This window comes from Sapajus apella, unplaced genomic scaffold (genome assembly GCF_009761245.1).
Source record: "Sapajus apella isolate SASKATOON/1434 unplaced genomic scaffold, GSC_monkey_1.0 scaffold24, whole genome shotgun sequence".
NCBI classification, from domain to species: domain Eukaryota; kingdom Metazoa; phylum Chordata; class Mammalia; order Primates; family Cebidae; genus Sapajus; species Sapajus apella.
Window position 1 is genome coordinate 1,647,389 of NW_022436964.1, and position 16,155 is coordinate 1,663,543.

The following is a 16,155-nucleotide window of genomic DNA, read 5'->3' on the forward strand; positions in this document are numbered from 1 at the left end:
ATCCCAGCACTTTGAGAAGCTGAGTCAAGAGGACTGCATGAGCCCAGGAGTTTGGGACCAGCCTGGACTACATGGTGAAACCCCATCTCTACAAAAAATTTTTAAAAACTATCCAAGCATAGTGGCACATGCCTGTAGTCCCAGCTGCTCTCAGGCTGAGAGGAGAGGATCACCTGTGCCCCAGAGGCTGAGCCTGCAGTGAGCTGTGGTCACACTACTGTACTCCAGCCTGGGTGACAGAGTGAAACCCTGTCTCAAAAAAAAAAAAAGTTAAAAAAATCATTTCTATAGCTGTACAAATTATTCATAACAAAGTTGTGGCTGGGTGCAGTGGCTAATGCCTGTAATCCCAGCGTTTTGGAAGGCTGTGGTGGGAGGCTCACTTGAAAGTAGCCTGGGCAACATAGTGGGACCCCATCTGTATTAATCAGGGTTCTCTAAAGGGACAGAACTAAATATATATATATATAAAGGGGAGTTTATTAAGTATTAACTTACATGATCACAAGATCCTACAATATGCTTCTGCAAGCTTGAGGAGCAAGGAGAGCCAGTCCCAGTCTCAAAAGTAAAGAGCTTGGAGTCTGATGTTCGAGGACAGGAAACATCCAGCACAGGAGAAAGACGCAGGGTGGGAGGCTAGGCCAGTCTCACCTTTTTATGTTTTTCTGCCTGCCTTATATTCACTGGCAGCTGATTAGATGGTGCACCAGAGTAAGGGCAGGTCTGCCTTCCCCAGCCTACTGACTCAAATGTTAACCTCCTTTGGCAGCACCCTCACAGCCACACCCAGGATCAATCCTTTGAATCTTTTAATCCAATCAAGTTGACACTCAGTATTAACCATCACAAGGCTACCCCTTGTCAACTTGAACCCATACACATCTCCTGAAATCACACATAATCTTCAAATAAAGACAATAATAAAGTTATAATTAAGTCTAACATAATACAACTATCCTTCATACAACCGGAAATGCACGAGTCCCCAACCCAAATACTATTATATAAAGTTAATGATACTTAAATGCTGATGTGAAGTCAATAAATCTTCTGTCACATGATAAAGGAAATAAAATGAAGATATTTTCTTAGTACAAGTGTATATATACACAAACATGTATTAAACAAAATAATGAGGAAATACGACAGTTACAGTACTTGTTTCTGCAGCTGGTCACATGGTCGTAGCTGGTATTGATGACTACCTTCTTCTACTACCCATTCTGTATTCCCTTTGCTTTCAGCAAGCACTGCAGCAGGTTGTGGTTTTTTTCCTAGTGGAGTGACCCAAACCTTCATTCCCGAGGGGTCCTGACCATTTGTAGTCCTGCCTGGATTGGGCTATTGTAGTTTCTCATTGACCTTAATCTCAGGGCATGGTAATACTAAGAGATGCCCAATGAATCTTCTGTATTCCATGTGTACTCTTCCTTACCTCTGTTATGGAGTAGTAGACTAATAATTTCACTTGATAGTCTGGGTCAGTCACCCCAGCCAACACTGTAACTCCCTTCTTAGCCTGTTGACTTAAAGGTAGGAGGAGCCCAAAGTGTCCAGGTGGCAATCATAACTTCCAGTTTGATGGGATCATTGTTCTGTCTCCTGGTGGCAGTGTTCTTCCCTCTGGAACAAAGTCTTCTAGGCCAGAAGAATGTAATGTTGCGGGAACAGGAAGCAAAAATTTTGCTAGTGGATCACTAGGGGTGATGGTGAGTGTACCACTTCCACTTCCACCCCTCAATTCCTGGACCTGTGAATCCTGGCTATGGGAGAAACAGTACCATGTATTGGAGGTTGATGCAGAGCATACATGGCCTTCTGGAGAACTCTGTCACAGCCCTGCACAGTATTGTCACCTATTTGGTGTTGTAATTGTGACTTCAAAAGGCCATTCCACCGTTCTTTTATCCAGCTGCTTCAGGATGATGGCACTGGTAAGACCAGTGAATTCCATGAGCACAAGCCCACTGTCGCATTTAAAGTGAGTGCCTGGGTAAGAGGCAATGCTGTGTGGAATACCATGATGGTAGATAAAGATATTCCATGAGTCCACAGATGGTAGTCTTGGCAGAAGCATTGCATGCAGGATAGGCAAACCCATATCTGGAGTAAGTGTCTATTCCAGTGAGGACAAACCTCTGACCTTTTGATGATGGAAGAGGTCCAATATAATCAACCTGCTACCAGGTAGCTGGCTGATCACCCCGAGGAATGGTGCCTGTTGAGGGCTCAGTGTTGGTCTCTGCTGCTGGCAAATTGGGCACTCAGCAATGGTTGTAGCCAGGTTAGCCTTGGTGAGTGGAAGTCCATTTTGCTAACCCCATGCATAACCTCCATTCACCAGTTTTCCAATCATGCTTCTTCCAAGTCTCTGACCATCCAGCGAAACCATTGGCTGTAGCCCATGAATCAGTATATAATTGCACATTTGGCCATTTCTCCTTCCATGCAAAGTGCACACCAGGTGCACTGCGCAGTGGGAAGATTTCCCTTCACTGCTGTCCTTCAGGGATGTCCTAGAAAGGGGCTCTAGTGCTGCAGCTGCCCACTTTCGGGTGGTGCAGGCATATCGTGCAGAACCATCTATGAACCAGGCCTTAGTCTTCTCTCCCTCTGTCAACTGATCATAGGGAACTCCCCATGAGACCATCAGTGCAGGCTTGGGGTGACAAGGCAGTGTGGCAGGAGTAGAGACTATGGACATTTGAGTCACTTCCTCATGTAACTTATGCCTTCAGGACCTGCTTGAGCCTGATCATGTAGATAGCACTTCCATTTGACGATGGAATGCTGCTGTGCCTGACCCACTTTATAGCTAGATAGGTCAGAAAGCACCCAGTTCAATGATAGGCAGTTCAGGTCGCATGGTGACTTGATGACCCATGGCCAAAAATTCAGTTTCCACTAAAGCCCCGTAATAGGCCAAGGGCTGTCTCTCAAAATGAGAGTAGTTATCAGCAGAAGATGTCAGGGCTTTGCTTCAAAATCCTAGAGGCCTCTGCTGTCATTCACCTATGGGGGTATCGCTGTCTGCCACTGACACCTAAAGCACCATTGGATCTGCTGGGTCATATGGCCCAAGTGGCAGAGCAGCTTGCGCAGCACCCTGGATCTATTGCAAAGCCTTCTCCTATTCTGGACCCCATTCAAAACTGGCAGCCTTTAGGTCACTTAATAAATGGGCCAGAGTAATACAAATGAAGAATGTTCTGCCTTCAAAATCCAAATAGGCCTACTAGGCATTATGTCTCTTTCTTGGTTGTAGGAGGGGCCAAATGCAGCAACTTATCCTTTACCCTTAGAAGGAATATTTCAACAGCCCCCACACCACTGGACCTCTAGCAATTTTACTGAGGTAGAAAGTCCCTGAATTTTAGTTGGATTTCCCATCCTCTGCCACACAAATGTCTCACCAGTAAGTCCAGTGTGTTTGCTAATTCTTGCTCACTGAATCCAATCAGCATGTCGTCAATATAATGAACCAGTGTGATAATCTTGCAGAAGTGAAAAGCAATCAAGGTCTCTCTGAATATGATCATGATACAAAGCCAGAGAATTGGTATGCCCCTGAGGTAGGACAGTAAAGGTATATTACTGGCCTTGCCAGCTGAAGGCAAATTGCTTCTGATGGGCCTTATGGACAGGAATGGTGAAAAAGACATTTGCCAAGTCAATGGCTGCATACCAGGTGTCAGGAGATGAGTTAATTTGCTCAAGCAAATCCAGAAGGTTGAAGCTGCAGTGAGCCTTGATTGCACCACAACACATTATAACCTGGGCAACAGAGTGAGATGCTATCTCAAAAATAATAGTAATAGAAAATAAAAATAAAAACCAAGTTATAACTGACAGTGTTAACAATTGATGAATTTTCTAATTTCAATTGAATATCTGATATAAATACTTTACGGGTATTCTGATTTATTATGTCATTAATTTTAAGTATTTTTTAAAACAAGATGATGGACTAATTTAAAATACACAAATATACTTGGACAAAATTCTACAAAACAATTGTAACCAAAGAAAATCACAAACCACTAGGATCATTTTATAAATACACCAGTAGGAGAGAGAGCAGGTCTGAAATTATTTTTTTTCTGAAGGTCAGTACACTGGATTACACTGGTTCAAGAGCATATCCAATGGAAACAATGTTAGACATTCATAAATATTAATGAACATACTAATACAGTTTCTAAACTTTATTACCTCTAAATTTAAAGTTTAGAAACTTTCAGTTACATTCTGGCATAAACTAGAACTTTATGCTGGCTATATTCCCTCTTTTTCTGTGGTGTTTTCCTTTGTGATTTAATCTTTATGGCCTCTTTTAATAGGTTTTTGTTTTTGTGGGGGTTTTGGCTGTATATTTCTTGGGCCTATAAATCCTAGTTATATGACTTTATATAACCACAGTTCCTGATATAAACTTTATACAAAATATTAAAGCAGCCAGTGAACAGAGTTCCAAAAGTCAACTTTTTATAGAAAACACCTTACTTCTGGTGTTCTAAGGATAGGTCTAGTTGGTAGCAACTGCAAAAAAATTCTTACAAAAGTGTGAGGGGTTGGTAGGGGTAGGAATGGAGGTGACTAATGGCTTAATACTACTTTGGGAAATTTTACAGGCAGAAAAATCCAAACTGTAGCAGAAAATAAACCCATTTAGGTAACAGATTTGTGTAATATGCTTCTTATCCTTTAAATATAGTCCAGGGACTATGTTAAAACATAATTTTCATCATTTATTTATTTATTGCATCATTTATTTAAAACTGATTTTAAATGCAAATTTCTGTTGTATAGAACAAGATGCAGAAGGCGTTATAGAGACTTTCAAAACATATGAAGATAAAATCCAGCAGTTGGAAAAAGATCTTTATTTTTATAAGAAAACCAGCCGGGATCTGAAGAAGAAACTTAAGGAACTGGTAGGGGAAGCAATTCGGCGGCAACTAGCACCATCAGAGCGTAAGACTTTTAGTGTTACTTGTCACGCTAACGCTGTTTCTCTAGCATTTGGTGAAGTCGTGCTAGCTTTGTAGTGTAGGCTTTACCAACTGACTGGGTTATTTAGGATTGGATACTTCTATATTTGTCTCTGTAGACAAAAATCGTTGTTTAAGGCTGAACCACATGAGAAGTGAATGAATGAATGAACAAATATATAGATGCAAAGGAAAGCTCAATTATTGATTGTCTGCCATGTGCCAGGGGCTTGTAGACCTTAACTCATTTAATCCCTAAATTAACTCTGTAACATAGCTGTTGTTTTTCTGTTTTATAGTAAATTCAGCCTTCTGATTATCACCAAAAAAAAATGTATGGTAGGTAAGAGTAAAAGTAAAGGTAAAAGTATGTATTTTAAAGATAAATCAGGTCTTTATATATCATGACTCCTGGAAATGTGTAATAAACCCATTGTTGAGACAAAGATGTTTCCTTGTATAATTATATGTAAATATGTAGATTTAGTACATTCCTAAATGAAATAACATATGACAGTATTATACTTTGCAAAAGTAAAAAATACTGTGAAGGTAACATATTGCTATGATTAAAATATACCCTCTTTAAGATAGCTGAATAGAGAAGAATCAATATTTCTAAAATAATAAAGTCTACATTTTATAAAACAATTAGCTAATAATTTCTAATAATTCTAATAACAATTCTAATAACTTCAGTAATTTAAGCATGGTTTATGAAAAGTTGACTTTAAAATCTTTTAGGAACACACTTTTTTTTTTTACCCGGAAAGAAAACTGCTTAAAGATGAGCACATAAGATGTAAGACAGTGAAAAATTATATGGATGAGCAATGAAATGATATATGTTGAATATGTAATAGAAGTAGAATTGGCCAGGCGTGGTGGCTCACACCTGTAATCCCAGCACTTTGGGAGGCCAAGGCGGGCGGATCACCAGAGGTCAGGAGTTCGAGACCACTCTGACCAACATGGTGAAACCCTGTCTCTACAAAAAATACAAAACTAACTAGGCGTGACAGCGCATGCCTGTAATCCAAGCTACTCAGGAGGCTGAGGCAGGAGAATTGCTTGAACCCGGGAGGTAGAGGTTACAGTGAGCCGAGATCTTGGCATTGCACTCCAGCCTGGGGAACAAGAGCGAAACTCTGTCTCAAAACAAAAAAAGGAAAAAAAAAAAAAAGAAGTAGAATTAACATAGTTTTAAAATGTAAAAGGCAGTAATATTTAGAAAAGTCATGCTAACTTATATTTGCAACATTTATCATGTATAGACATTTTCAAAAATAATGCCCATTAGCCTTCAAACTCAGGATAGGCTGGGGTCTGCTAATTCCATTTTTAGATGAGTGAATTGACGCCTAGAGGGGCAAGTGACTTACGGACAGAACAGGAATTGTAACATAGTCTAATGTCCCTCATCTTCTGACTGATGGTTCAGTATTCCAGGATAAAAGTTGTCTTAGGATAAAGATGTGATGCCAGACTGCACTCTCTGATTCTCAGTTCTAGTAATACAGAGGTGCTTACTAATGTAACTCATTTACTTGAAATACTGCCTGCTATATATAGCTAAAACTTAAACTTGAAACATTACTTGCCAAAAATTTAAAAGTAAAGAGGTTATCAAGTAATAGAATAATCACCATAAGACCACTTTAGCTTTTAAAAAAGTCTATTGTCATATTTGAGGTTTCTGATATTAGACATCTAGTTTATAAATGGCTCATGTTTATACCACTGAATCTACTAGACATTTCTTTAAATGACAATGTGGTATGGTTGTAGACAGACTTAAGAAATCTGGAGCCTCATCCTGTTCTTTAACTAAACAAACAGAAATGTAAAACAAAGTTAATCTCGGAGAGGTGTAAAATGAGAATGACATTGTTCTGACCAACTTACCCAAAGAGTAGAGTCTTGATAATGACGTTGGAGATAGTATTTCAGCTAATTTGCCATTCTACCTAGAAACATTTAAAATACTTCTATATTTGGCTATAAATAGTAATATATAGTCATTATAGAAAATCTGAAAATGAAGAAAACAAATAAGTTATAATCCTACCCACATTTGAGCATAATTCTTTTCATATTTTTCCCATGCTTTAAAATATACAGTTGCAATTATATTGGGGATATATATATATATATATATATACACACTATATCCTATCTTATAATGCTACTCTAATGTAATGACATGAAACAAGGTTTGCTTGAATTAAAAAATATAGCTATTTATATCAAACTCTGAGTTCTATAAAATGTTTTACATGCTTAATAATCAGCATCATAGTTAATAAATATCTTGGTATTTGGTGCAGTGCTTTTTGTTTTTTGTTTTTGAGATGGAGTTTCACTCTTGTTGCCCAGGCTGGAGTGCAATGGCACTATCTCAGCTCCCTGCATCCTCCTCCTCCCCAGTTCAAGCAATTCTCCTGCCTCAGCCTCCTGAGTAACCGGGATTACAGGTGCTGCCACCATGCCTGGCTAATTTTTTGTATTTTTAGTAGAGATTCATGTCGGCCAGGCTCCTGACCTCAGGTGATCCACCCACCTTAGCCTCCCAAAGTGTTGGGATTGCAGGCATGAGCCACCGTGCCTGGTGGTTCAGTGGGTTTTGATAGAAGACTGCCTATAAAACTTATATTTGTATTTTATTTGAATATTTTTGGCTTTTTCAAATTGCAGAAAAATTCGTCTTTTGACTAAAATATCTTGGTCACTTGATAGTCATGCCTCTGTTACAGTGTATCTGCTTTCTAACATTTTATAAGGATAAAATCAGTTTTATATGAACCTGCATTCTCTCTACTTATATTTAAACCTATCCTTGTATCAATTTAAATCATTATAAAACTATATGTAAGGATAATAGAGTCAGAAGATCTGACTTTTATAAAACTCTGACAATTATAAAACTCCAGAAGAGGGAAACTTTCTTGTGAAAAATCCAAGTGGGCTTTGGAGTGAGCCTCAGCAATGAGCCTATCTCTTTTCTTATGATCTTTTAAAAATAAGATGCCTTTCTCCTTCCCCCAGATACTGTCACCTGGGGAGCAGGATTTTTTTTTTTACAGCTGGGGTCTCGCTCTGTTGCCCACGCTGGAGTGTAGTGGTGCAGTCATGGCTCACTGTAGCCTCAAACTCCTGGGCTCGAGCAGTCCTCCTGTCTCAGCCTCTCGAGTACCTGGGGCTACAGGCATGAATCGTTGCACCCAGCTAGGGAGCAGGATTTTTAAAAGCTTCCCAGTGACTCATTTACAGCAAAGTTTGGGAGCCACTGTCTGTGGTCAGTTTTGTATGAGTTTCATGTATGAGATCTAGATCATTTGCTAGTTCAGGTTATTTGATTTTGAGAGAATTTTAAAAACTAGAAAGTCAGTTATGTTTTAAGCCAGGGGTTACAAATGAGAATGCCTACCTGAGCCAGGGAAGCCAGAGTGTGCAATGGGGACTGCAGCAGCTCTCTAAATGGTCAGTGACAACTGTGTTTCAGCTGCTGTTGCAATTCAGAAACTGTTAACTCATAACTTTCCTAGAAAAGCTGTAAATCTATATTTTTATATGAAACTTATCAATTTTTAAATTTTGGGTCAAGTGTTACTACATTATAGGTCAAATAAAACATGTCAATGGGCCAGATTTGGCTTGGGAGCTGCCAATGTTGTATGTTTTAAAACTGTCTTTGCAGGACTGAAGGTATACTAAGCATGTATCAATATGTTAAAGTTGGCATTTTTCATCATATTAGATCTAGTACCTAAATGCATTTCCCTTAAGCAAGTTTTTCTCTTTGATATTAGATATTCTTTAAGAACCTCTAGCTTTGATCTCTTCACTCTAATTCCATGGGGTGTTCCCCCCACCCCAAGGGAGTATTCTCTCATCTCCATTTTGATGGTGGAAGTTGTGGCACACACCCCAGAGTGCATTCAGACAGCAGAACCCTGTTATCATGCTGGGAGTGCCAACCAAGACCAGATTTCTACACATATAATGCCAAGTCCCAGAGTTTTCCCTGGAAATGTGGGGCAGAGCCAGTATTATCCAGTGCTGGCATCACTTGGCCATGATTTAGAATTCACTAGCAGCAAGACCAGCAGAGAAGGCAGGCGTGGAAAGGCACCAGAGGTGCTCAAAGCACTCTTATGTCTCCAGGGAGTACCAAACCCCCAAAAGACGATTTCTCAACTTTGTTCCATGAATTAAAGTTCTTAGTTACTCACATGCAAGATGGCTATAAGTAAAATAAAAATATTCATATTCACACATCTGTTCATCTAAAATAAGTCATTTAACAAAAAAGTTGAAAAAATTAAGCATATTGGGTGATAATGTATTTATGTTAAGATGTGATTAAAATACCTAATTTTGAGGAAATAATCTCTAAGTTTTTGGTTTGGGGATTATTTTTAGATCATGAGGCTGGAGATGGAGTCCTGAAGCCAGAAGAAGCAGGCATGCTTTCAGAAGAATTAAAATGGGCATCCAGGCCTGAAAGTATGAAATTAAGTGGAAGAGAAAGAGAAATGGACAGTACAGCAAGCAGCTTAAGAACACAGCCAAATCCTCACAAACTCTGGGAAGATGGCCCAGAATTACCTCCAATTCATAGTTCTTTATCACCCCCTAGTGGGCATATGTTAAGCAATGAGGATAAAACAGAAATAGATGATTATCAGTTTACAAAATCTCACAGTCGACTACCATCCCAAATTCAGGTTGTGGGAAATGTGGGACAGCTTCATGGTGTTACACCTGTAAAATTATGTCGAAAAGAATTACGTCAAGTTTCTGCCTTGGAACTATCATTGCGACGTTCCAGTCTTGGAGTTGGTGTTGGATCAATGGCTGCCGATTCCATCGAAGTATCTAGGAAACCAAGTGACTTAAAAACTTAGGCATTTAATAATAGAACTTTTAGTAGACATGTAAAAAGATTCCTTTTTCTAACCTGTTAAAAATGAAAGCTCAAGCTCACTACCTCTTTCCTCAGGATAAAGGAAGAAGGGGAGGAAGGAATCCCTAATCCTTTTATATGCTATAAATATGTACATCTTCTATAACATATTTGGGGATTTTTAATTTAAATTCCCATAGTAACCAAACACGTTTCCAATACTTGATAACATTTAAGTATTTACATTTATAAATATGCTTAATGTTTTTCCAGGCATATTTGAAGAACAAAACTAATAATAGACTAAAATATCTAGTATGTATTATTATTTAAATGTACATTATAAAAGTATATGATATGACTATATTATTGTTATTCTCATATACAAGTATATTGTTATTTTTAAAAGATCCAGCTAAATCTTGCTTTTGTCAGAGGGAGTCACCTGCTGCATATGTGGGCTAAGACAACCTGTCAGCTTTATGGATTGAGGCTAATTTACAGTCTTCGGAGCTCACAGAAATGGTTGGTCTTGACTTTTTAAACTTGCTCACTGTTCTGTTTCTGGAATTTTTTTTATATTTATAATGTTGTGTTTTTGGTTTGCTAATATTATGCAATATAAGTTTTCATGTCTTTCCTGCCCTATACACTCAATATATCTCTCATTATGTTACTAACATTGGGAGAAATGGATGCTGTCCATGGAACAGGGAAACAATAGAATAAAACCTAAAGGATTCTAACATTTCAAGAGAAAGAACATTGGTTATGACATCTCTGGTCACATGGACTGTGTCTGTAAAGCTTGAAGTCTGGCCAAAGCATCTTTAATGATCTGATGGGCTTAAGTCTGAGATTTTTCTCTACAACCTCCTTAGTTAGGTTTTACAAACTGGCTAAACTACATTGGGGCTATAAATATGTCAATGAAATTTTTACTAAAATCTCCAAGTTTTTCTGGTCAAAAATTTACTATATAATGTACAATTTAGTTTGGTATTAAGAACTAAACAATTTGCCCTCCAAATGTAGTTTGTGCTTTTTAACCATACTTTTCAGGAAACATCCATCTTAATGACCTGAGGAATTATTTTGTTACTTATGTTGTTGTTTGTTACTTTTCCAAACTTTCACTTGTAAGCCAAAGTTGAGTTTCTTAAACTAATTAATGTTTGGGTATAGGCAATAGCAAAACCATCCTGACATGGATGTTTACTTAGAGTCACCCACTTCCTTGTTGAATCCATTTTTTCTGATGTAGCACTACGACAGACCTTTTCCTTTTGTCCTTTCCTCTGTTGCTATGGACTTAAGCATTTCACATAGGACCCAAACTGTCACCCTTGCTCAAAGACTGAAGGTTTCCTTTCTCTAGCTGCTAGCACCGAGGGAGTAGAGAGTTTCTTGGTTTCCTTGCTAAAATCCAGTTCCTTTAGGAAGCAGATCAAAGCAAAACAAACTTATGAAAAGGATAATAGTTTATCTCTTAAGCATGGTACTAAAATTCATTTAAATTAAATAGATTTCTGTGGACTTATCTGGGAATGAAACAATTTATAATATTCGTCCAATGAGTTACTGTTTTCTAAATTTCAAACAACTAATTAGAAACTAACTGGAAAATTTTATACAAACCAAAGGTAAAACATACGCATTATAAATATGTATAAATGCACTGACCTTTTGCCATTTTATATATATATATATATATATATACACACACACACACACACACACGTATATATGCAGGTATATAAGGAAATGTGTTTGTATTTCCACAGGTAAAACAAGTTATATGTAAATTATTTCTAATTAAGGCATAGCGCATTACTTAATCTTACAAAGCATTTAAAATTATGACATTTATTAATAAATACATATTTATTTATAAATATATTATTGCTGTGCCTTGTTGAAGGCACTGAACTGACCTTGTGCCATTATCTATATCTATATATATATACACTTGTATGTAAACACTTGTATATATAGTATATATACACTTGTATATAAATATAGATATATCTGGCCGGGCGTGGTGGCTCACGCCTGTAATCCAAGCATTTTGGAGGCCAAGGCGGGTGGATCACCTGAGGTCAGGAGTTCAAAACCAGCCTGACCAACATGGTGAAACCCTGTCTTTAAAAAATTAAATAAATAAATGAATAAAGATATATCTATAGGGTATACATTATATATTATTTCATTATATAATGATATATTTCATATGATTTATTATATATAGCTATAATGTATATATATAGATACACTTGTATTGTACATAGATATATATAATGGCTGAAGGTCAGTGTCTTTAATAACAACCACAGCATTTATTTATTTATTTAGAGATGGACTCTCGCTCTGTCACCCAGGCTGGAGTGCAGTGGTGTGATCTTGGCTCATGGTAACCTCCACCTCCCAGGTTCAAGCAATTCTCCTGCCTCAGCCTCCTGAGTAGCTGGGATTACAGGTGTGTGCCACCATGCCCAGCTAATTTTTTCTGTATTTTTAGTAGAGACAGGGTTTCACCATGTTGGCCAGGCTGATCTTGAACTCCTGACCTTGTGATCCACCCACCTCAGCCTCCAAAGTGCTGGGATTACAGGCATGAGCCACTGCGCCCGTCAATAATATATTTATAAATAAATATATATTTATTAATGAAGGTCCTAATTATAAGTTCTTATAAGATTAAGTAATGTGCCATGCCCTATTTAGAAATAATTCATTTAAGAATGTATCCTGATACTGGAATCCTACTTGTTCAAGAAATTAACACGTACTTGTTTTACCTGTGGAAATACACATTTCCTCAAAGCAAGTCACTAATAAAGCAAGAAAATGTATATCAAAACAACAGTGATTAGGTTTGATTATACAAATGTGAGTTGATTTTTAAATAACAAAGGTATGATTTTTTTCTTCCTTTTGGTTAAACATATATCCTTTATATACAATGACAGATTTCATGCCACATATGCAAATACACATATAAATAATGTGAATAATATATTCTGGAAATGAACCTCTGGTCATTCTAGTTTAGTCGGTGTTCTCACAAAGGAAAGAAAAATTAGACACCTACCCAAGGCAAGTAAAATTTTTTTTTGCATATTCTAATAATGATTTTACTATTTTTCACGTGCTTTATCTAAACATTTTGTCACTTTATTGCCTTTTGCATGTATATAAAATGTTTGTGGTTTTCTTTTTTTTTTTTGGTTCATTATGTTCTTTTTTTTCTCTAACTGTAATAAAGCATTTGAAAGGAAAAATATTTATACAGTACCAGTTACTTTCCTAACTGTAGAGTGTTAACAGCTAACAGAGATGGAAAATTTTGTAAGTTGGGAACCATAAGTGGTGAGAACATTGATGAAGGTGCTTTTGTGCTTTAATGTTTGCTTTATTTTGTTAATGTATTTTTTTTTTGTTCCCTCAGTTCTTCATATATTCATGAACTCCAGGTCCAAGGACTCAGCAAAAATACATATGATCTTCATTAATGGGGTCTAGATTGCCACTGGCCGTTGCCTTATTCAGTCTAGGCCAGTAAAGTGAGGAACGCTTATTTGAGACTAAATTCCTTACATAGAAAAAAATAAAAGTCTTATACTAAGTTTTGGAATGAATGTCATGGAGTAAAATCCTTAGTGGGAGTTAGGGTCTATGGTCAAAATAAATTCTCATACATTAAATGCAAGTATGACATATTTTGATCTTTCACTTATTTCCTTAGGCACCTACTCATGACTTTAAAACAGTGGGGTATCAGTATTTAAAAGTTCAGGTAGAAAGTTACAATTCCTCTCTCAACTTCACTGGAATTTTTTAAAAAATTAATTATGTATATTTTACATTTAAAGTTATAACAGATTGTAAGCTGCCTTGATTAACACTGATAATATACTCTTCTACATTTATATTTTCAAAAATTGACATAAAGGTGAGAATGAGATCCATCTACAATAAGCATCTCAAAAGCATTCGGCATGTAGTACTTTTGAGCTTATGTTGGCAGAAGTATACCAAGGGTAGGGTACTGGGGAGCCTCTGCCCAATAAGGAAAAGTAGTTTTCCTTATTGCTGCTGCTAAAAGCAGGCTGACTTCATAGATTATGTTGTTTTTACATTATCTGCAAACAGTGCACCCCTTATTGCCTACACTAAGGTTGACAGCTGTGATTCCTTGCTCTTGGAATGCACTGCATACAAAGCATCAAACACTGGAATAGTGTTTGATTTTTATAATGGCTTTTTTTTTTTTTTTTTTTTTTTGAGACGGAGTTTCGCTGTTGTTGCCCAGACTGGAGTGCAATGGCATGATCTCAGCTCACCGCAACCTCCGCCTCCTGGGTTCAAGCAATTCTCCTGCCTCAGCCTCCCGAGTAGCTGGGATTACAGGCACGCACCATCATGCCCAGCTAATTTTTGTATTTTTAGTAGAGACGGGGTTTCACCTTGTTGACCAGGATGGTCTCGATCTCTTGACCTCGTGATCCACCCGCCTCGGCCTCCCAAAGTGCTGGGATTATAGGCGTGAGCCACCGCGCCCGGCCGGCTTTTTTTTTTTATTTTAAGATGGAGTCTCGCACTGCTGCCCAGGCTGGAGTGCAGTGGCATGACTTCGGCTCACTGCAACCTCTCCGCCTCCTGGGTTCAAGTGATTCTCCTGCCTTAGCCTTCCCAATAGCTGGGATTACAGGTGCCCTCCACCATGCCTGGCTAATTTTTGTATTTTTAGTAGAGACGATTTCACCATATTGGCCAGGCTGGTCTCAAACTCCTGACCTTGTGATCCACCCACCTTGGCCTCCCAAAGTGCTGGGACTACAGGCTTGAGCCACCGTGCCCAGCCTATAATGGCTTTCATGTTGACCCCAAACATGACTCCATAATAGATGTAATTAGAACAAAGAAAATTATGAAAAGAAATCCCAGAAAAGTTGATGTTATAATGATGGCTTTTGATATTTTGCATAGTTCTCATTTGTCTGTTTTTATATTTCCTTCTAGGAATTTCTTCAATGAGTCAACAGAATTGGCACTATTTGAAATGCTAACAGTATAATTTGATTAAACCCAAATATATTCAATTAGACCTAGATATTATATTCTTCTGATTCACTATAACACACAGCTCTATTGAGTTATCTCTATAGTACTTTAAGAGCAAAATACAACAACCTCACAATCTGTTACAACAAGCAAGATCCCTATACCCCCAAGGAACAAAACCATTCACAACAGAAAACTAAATATTTTTTTAAATGGCTACTTAATGATTCTTAGAATTTAAAATGATCTATTAATAATTATATAATTGAAGTAGAACAAAAGGAATTATTTTAAAACCATACTTGTATTTTGTATTATTGTATTTTCAAGCTTACTATAGCATATATATATAAAGCCAGGTATAATTTTTCAAGTCCAAAGTGGTAAATATTGTTAGAAGTTATGTGATCTAAAGTGTCTTATTTTTAAATGAACCATTCCTTGGACCCCACACCCCAATTACCAACAACAAATTATAGGCATATGCTTACTTACCTTTCACTTCCCACAGTGATGTAGGATTCCAGTAGTTCTAAGACAGATGACTGGAGTGGGAGGGAGACAGGAGGGAAAGAAGTTTATGTGAAAGTATTCCATAGACGAGCAAAGAATTTTCAAAAAATATTTTGATAGAATATATTTCTCTGGCCTAAGGACTGAAACTTAAATTCAACCTTTGGCTATCTCTACACACTAAAGAATCTTCTTGGTTAGTACTGACTGCCATTTAAAAATAGACAACTCAGTTTTTATACTAGTTCCTTTTCCTTTGTTTACTATTCACTCAGAATATTATGAGAAGAAGCCATCCTAGATTGAATTTGAATAGAAATTGTGGAGCCATTCAATAGAGAATTACAAGAAATAGCAGTTTGGGATAAATTCTAGTGGCCTAACAACATACACTGAAGAAAGCAGTTAGGACTTAAGTGGTTTTACCTTTAAAGAATCATGAATGATATGCCAAAACAAACCAAAAAACCCCACATTTGATTGTAGGCAGAATAGGATTTATTTTTATAAAACAATATCTCAACTAGTTTACTTATTTTTCCCCTCTGCTAAAATATCCCTGAATTTTTCTACCAAAAACATGTGTATAAAAAACTTTTAATTCATGATTACAAACCAGCAGCTATTGGAGTGTCTTGAGAGGCTGGATTAATGTTATTCATTTTCATTTGTGGCTTG

The 16,155-nt window shown here is 37.3% G+C and overlaps 1 protein-coding gene across 6 annotated transcripts in view; it reads left to right on the forward strand.

Moving 5' to 3' along the window:
- The window catches only part of KIF27 (kinesin family member 27), an 83,633-nt gene extending 73,076 nt beyond the window's left edge, over window positions 1-10,557 (forward strand). For 3 of the 6 annotated variants that reach the window (XM_032290824.1, XM_032290827.1, XM_032290829.1), the window contains 2 exons: window positions 4,813-4,977; window positions 9,417-9,901. In XM_032290824.1, the coding sequence (XP_032146715.1) occupies window positions 4,813-4,977; window positions 9,417-9,901 (650 nt within the window). Of the gene's footprint in view, window positions 1-4,812; window positions 4,978-9,416 lie in introns of all 6 variants that reach the window. The other 3 variants (XM_032290826.1, XM_032290830.1, XM_032290828.1) reach the window with 2 other exon arrangements.
- Window positions 10,558-16,155: the final 5,598 nt, after the last annotated feature.